Source organism: Impatiens glandulifera, chromosome 6, assembly GCF_907164915.1.
Source record: "Impatiens glandulifera chromosome 6, dImpGla2.1, whole genome shotgun sequence".
NCBI classification, from domain to species: Eukaryota; Viridiplantae; Streptophyta; class Magnoliopsida; order Ericales; family Balsaminaceae; genus Impatiens; species Impatiens glandulifera.
In genome coordinates, this window is record NC_061867.1 from 15,054,030 (window position 1) to 15,059,008 (window position 4,979).

General features: G+C 24.4%; 1 protein-coding gene across 1 annotated transcript; it reads right to left on the reverse strand.

The window, feature by feature from the left end:
- Positions 1-1,474: 1,474 nt before the first annotated feature.
- On the reverse strand, positions 1,475-4,363 carry LOC124942776 (WRKY transcription factor 71-like). The gene is made up of 3 exons (XM_047483332.1): positions 3,794-4,363; positions 3,560-3,706; positions 1,475-2,037 (listed from the first exon to the last, which is right to left on the reverse strand). The coding sequence occupies exons 1-3, from the start codon at positions 4,153-4,155 to the stop codon at positions 1,653-1,655; spliced, it is 894 nt and encodes a 297-aa protein (XP_047339288.1). The 5' UTR covers positions 4,156-4,363; the 3' UTR covers positions 1,475-1,652.
- Between the last annotated feature and the right edge of the window lie 616 nt (positions 4,364-4,979).

Consider the following 4,979-nt stretch of genomic DNA (forward strand, 5'->3'; position numbering starts at 1 on the left):
ATGCATTTAGACAACATTTGACGATAAGGAATTAGTATATCTCAAAAAAAAATAATTATTTAATTTAAAACACAAAAAGTTCAAATTGATAAATCATACCTAAAATTATGTTATTTCGAAATTATGTGAAAAATAAATATTAAATTTATCTTTCTTAAATTTTTTTCAAATTTTCATCCAATCATACATTTTTTTTTTCACAGTTTAGACAGTATAGATCTCAAAACAACATATCCAAAATGTTTATAAATGTTGTAAATTAATTAGAAAAAACAAAAAACACAATTTTATTTATTTAAAAAAAAACATATGACTAATTAAAATTATGATAATTCTACAAATTCGTCGAGGAGAGTTTTTCACTAAACTTGAAGGAAAAAAGATTGATTCATCGCCCGAAAAAGAAGAGAAAAGAGCCCTTCTCTTTCTAGCCATTCCGTTACGAGACTTCTCAACCGCCTTGACAGCACCAAGTTGACTTGCCGCTCGACCCAATCTTGCGATTTCCGATGATGAAACCAAGAAGGACTTATAAAATTAAAGTTTGAATCTCATCCGACAAAAATGAGTCCTAGGTTTATTCAACCAGTCGGTTAACCAAAATCAGTTTCAGGTAAGTCTGATTTTAGCTTTTATTTACAAACTGCTTAATCGATAAGTATTTGTATCGATTTTACCGGTTCTTGTTCAACTAGTTTCGATTGGTTAACCAGGTTTAATCGAGAACCAATAATTTCATTTTTTAATTAAGTATTAAATTTATTAAATAATTTTGTTTTAAAATCTTTTTTTGCGCTGTCCTATTAGGTTATTCTTCGTCTTTTTGTCTATGTTATAATATATTATATTATTGTTATAATATAATATATTATAATATATTTTTTAGATATATTTAAAAATGTGTTATAATATATTATATTATTGAAACACTAAAATATATATTGTAAGTCTCTTTTATTAATAAATAGCTATATAAATTAATTTTTTAAAAATAATTTTATATAAATTATAATTTAAAATTTAAAATAACTAATATATATATAGATATATATTATTATACAAAATAACTAATTATATAAAATTTAAAATATAAATATATAATTAAATTATTACCGATTTACAAATTAAATCGTTACAAAAATAGTTCAACCGTAAACCGAACTGTTTAACCGATAAAACACCGATTAACCAGAACCGATAAATCAGTAAAATGAAACCAGTAAGCTATTGGTTCTGTTATCGTTTTTTTACACCGCACTAAAAATGACTCAACTTCGAGCCTATATCAATCAAGCCAAATAAAAATACATAAACAAAATTATACATGGTCAAAACTAGTCAAGCAAAAAAAAACAAAAACAAAAACAAAAAAAAACATGTAAGCCATATTGTAAGGCCTAATTAAAGAAAGTATACCACCTTGCAGTCAAGAACTAGTTTAATATATATAGTCACTAATTCCAAGCAAAAAATATTATCTAAATAATCATGTTCCAAAATTAACAATAATAAACCATATTATATATATCCATCTTACCAGTCCAAGTATTGGATTATATCCGTTTCTATCCCCCATCAAAAAAAAAGTTTGTTACCTTTAATTGAGTTCTCATTTATATATATAATTTGATATTTAAAAACAATATATATAATCATGGATGATGCTGCCTTAGAAACATGTTGGAAACCATGTCTTGAGAAATATTGTCATAATCAGGAAGATGATTATGATGAAAGGATGAAACTTGATCTTGTGATGATGAACTCATTCCATTATTGGTACCGTAAAACAGTTGACCCATTAGAAGATCATTGTTAATTAACTCCGGTAGTCGGCCGCCGGTCGCCGGAGACTGCAACATAAGGCCAGGTGGTGGTGGTTGTAGCATTAATCCGCCGCCATTTCCTCTTAGGGTTGATGGTATTGGGTGGTTGTGTCTACCCTCGTATGTTGTAATTACTACGGTAGGATCTTGGAATGATCTCTCCACGTGTTTTTTTACCGTACATTTTTGTGCGGTGCATCGATAATAACTTCTGCAATTTAACATCATTGGTTTGTTAGTCGACATAACAGACCAAAAGGTGCACAAATTCGTAGATTCGATTCACACCGAATTAAGCACTCTGTTAGCTCTCCTGAACTAAAAAAAATTAAAAAACTATACTTTTTGGAAATTTTAAAAATATTTTAAAATAAATCTTAATCAGTAATTTTTTGAAATTGATTTTTTTTTGTAAATATTTAAATTATATTAATATATAATAATTAAATATTTTAATATTTAGACTAATGAATCAATTAGTTAAATTGAATAAAATAATATTCAATTTACAACTAAAATATATTTAAATTTACAAAAAAAAAATTAATAATAATAATTCAGGCTTATAGAATTGATAAATAATTGACCCTTCAATACATTTAATTTAGACTTACTTAGCAAAAATATTTGAGTAATTCATTTTATTATTTAAATAATTCATTTACTATAGTCTATCTTTAATTAATCAAATTAATAATTTATTAACTAAAATATTTTTATAATTTTTTAAATAATTAATTTTTAATTAAATATCAATAAAAAAATTCACCAATAACCCAACTTTTCAAAAATCCTTACTAAATAAAACTATTTAAATAACATTTAAAGAATTACTTAAATAACCCAAATCTAAACAAAAATGTTCATAAGCTTCCAAACATTGTATGGAGTTGGAAATAAATTTAGCCTTTACTATTTTTTTATTTAATGCTGTCATACACAATTTAGTTATATCTATGCTTAAAATAAATTATTTATAAATTGTGCAATTATTTATTTTTGTCATTTTCTTGATAGAAAAATCATACAAATATATGTACAATAGAAATATTTAACATAATTTAATAGTTAAACATATTATATTATTTGTAATTTCTAATATTTTGGTATCATTATAATCTCTTTAATAATTTGTCAAAAAGTAAAAAATATATTTGATAAAGTCGATTCAAATAGTTAAAATACATTTAAGACAAAAATAAAAAATTATAATTTTTAGACAAAGATACAAACAAACAAACAAAATATTTGTGAGATTAACTTTTTCTAATAAATTTGATTGATTTTGAACCATATAACAAACCATAAAAAATAATTAGGCAACTAAATATATAAAAATAATTTGAAAAGCCAATTAGGGTTTTGGGTATTATATATATATTTAGTAAAGATGCATGTAATAAAGAAATTGAGTAAAGCCAAGAATTTAATACACAGATGTCGTCATCTTTCTCCCCACCAAACTTGCATCTCTATCTATAGATATAAGCTTGTTTGATATATTTTATTTTTAGTTTTTTTTTTACCAAAACCCATTATATTTTTCCTTTCTTTCATTTTAGTTATATAATCACTCCTTTTATATACCAAAATATATTTTATAGAGCATAAAAAGTCTATAAATTTATAAAAAAATGAAGTCAAACAAATTTTATACACATAACCCATAAAAGATCTAAAATAACCCAAGATCAAACAAGTTGTATAGTGTGAATGTGAATAAAAATAAGTACCTTGGAAAAGTAGTATTTTTGACAGCTTTCTGTCCATATTTTCGCCATCTGTAACCATCTTCTAGATGGTCAATCTGACTCTTAGTCATGAAAGCAAACCTAGCTTGTCTTTCCTTCTTCTCTGCCTTCTTTTTCCCACCTTTCTCTCTGCAAATCATCATCATTTTCACTCTTAATAATCTTTACAGCATGTTAACATCAAGATCTTACAAAAAAAAACCAAAAAAAGCTCACTCTAATAATTTATTTGATCTCTTATCATCTTCCCCATCATCATCATCATGATGATCGATATTCTTGCCCTTATCTTCATCTTCATCGCCGCCTGACTGATCAGTGGAAGGAGAATTACAAATGGAAGAGTTTGCAGTGAAATTATAAGGAGTTTCCGGTGAATCTTGAACTAGAGTTTTCAGCAATGGTGAAATATTATACCCTTGTGAAAGAGTATCATTATTATAATTAATATATTTGTTGGTGAAGCTGGTGAGGAATTGTTGAGGATCAAGATCGTAGTTTAGTGTAAATGATGAGTGATTTGTTGTTGAATTGATGAATGGATCATCGTATGAGAAATCTCTGGTTTCGTTGGACATGATAGAACAAGAAGAAGAACAAGAAGAAGAAGAAGTAGAAAGAGTATTAGGTCTAATTGTGTTTCTTATATGAAGAGAGAGAGATGTGGAAATTAATGTATGTTTTTCTCTATATTAATATTATCTTCTCTCTCCTTAGAATAGGGTAATAAATTAATAATATCAAACAAGATATTGGGTTTGGCATATGTAATGGTCAAACATGGTTAATGTTTTCTTTACATTTGACATAATTTGAGATTTTGAAAATTTGATTAGTTTGTTGGGTATTTGGTTTATTTGAAAAAAAAATATAGAGTGAGATTAATTTGAGAAAGTTGATATTTATCCTAAAATAAAATTGAAAGGATATTAATATATTATCATAAAATAAAATATATTTTTTTAAATATAAAATATTTTAAAATTTTTAATTAAAAAAATAATGAGAATGATCTTAAAGATAATGAAATGAAGTTTGACTATTGTATTAAAAAAATAATAGAACAACCTCTATAGCTTGATGGGTTTGAATTTATTTAAAAAAATTTATTTAAATAATGATGGTAGGTGGTGATTTTTAAGAGATATTTTTTAAGTAAAAAATATTAAAAATAATGATAAATGTTTTTAGAATATAATTTTTTTAATTAATAAAAAAATAAAATTATTGACAAGAGAATGAATAAAAATGATGTTTGATTATTTAATCAAAACCTATTAATATTAGCTCATAATAATTAATAATAATTTGACATGTATTTATATTATAGTTTTTGTATTTCTTAATTATTTTTTTTTTGAGTTTTATGTTTTTATAAAAATATTAACGATGTCAAGTTTAT

What these genes read in the sequence shown, in the direction of transcription:
- LOC124942776 (XM_047483332.1), bottom strand. Translation starts at nt 4,155, where the DNA reads ATGTCCAACGAAACCAGAGATTTCTCATACGATGATCCATTCATCAAT. An exon ending in AGATCAAATAAATTATTAGA is followed by an intron (nt 3,707 to 3,793) that starts GTGAGCTTTTTT and finishes GATGATTTGCAG; the next exon opens with AGAGAAAGGTGGGAAAAAGA. An exon ending in AAAAATACTACTTTTCCAAG is followed by an intron (nt 2,038 to 3,559) that starts GTACTTATTTTT and finishes GTTAAATTGCAG; the next exon opens with AAGTTATTATCGATGCACCG.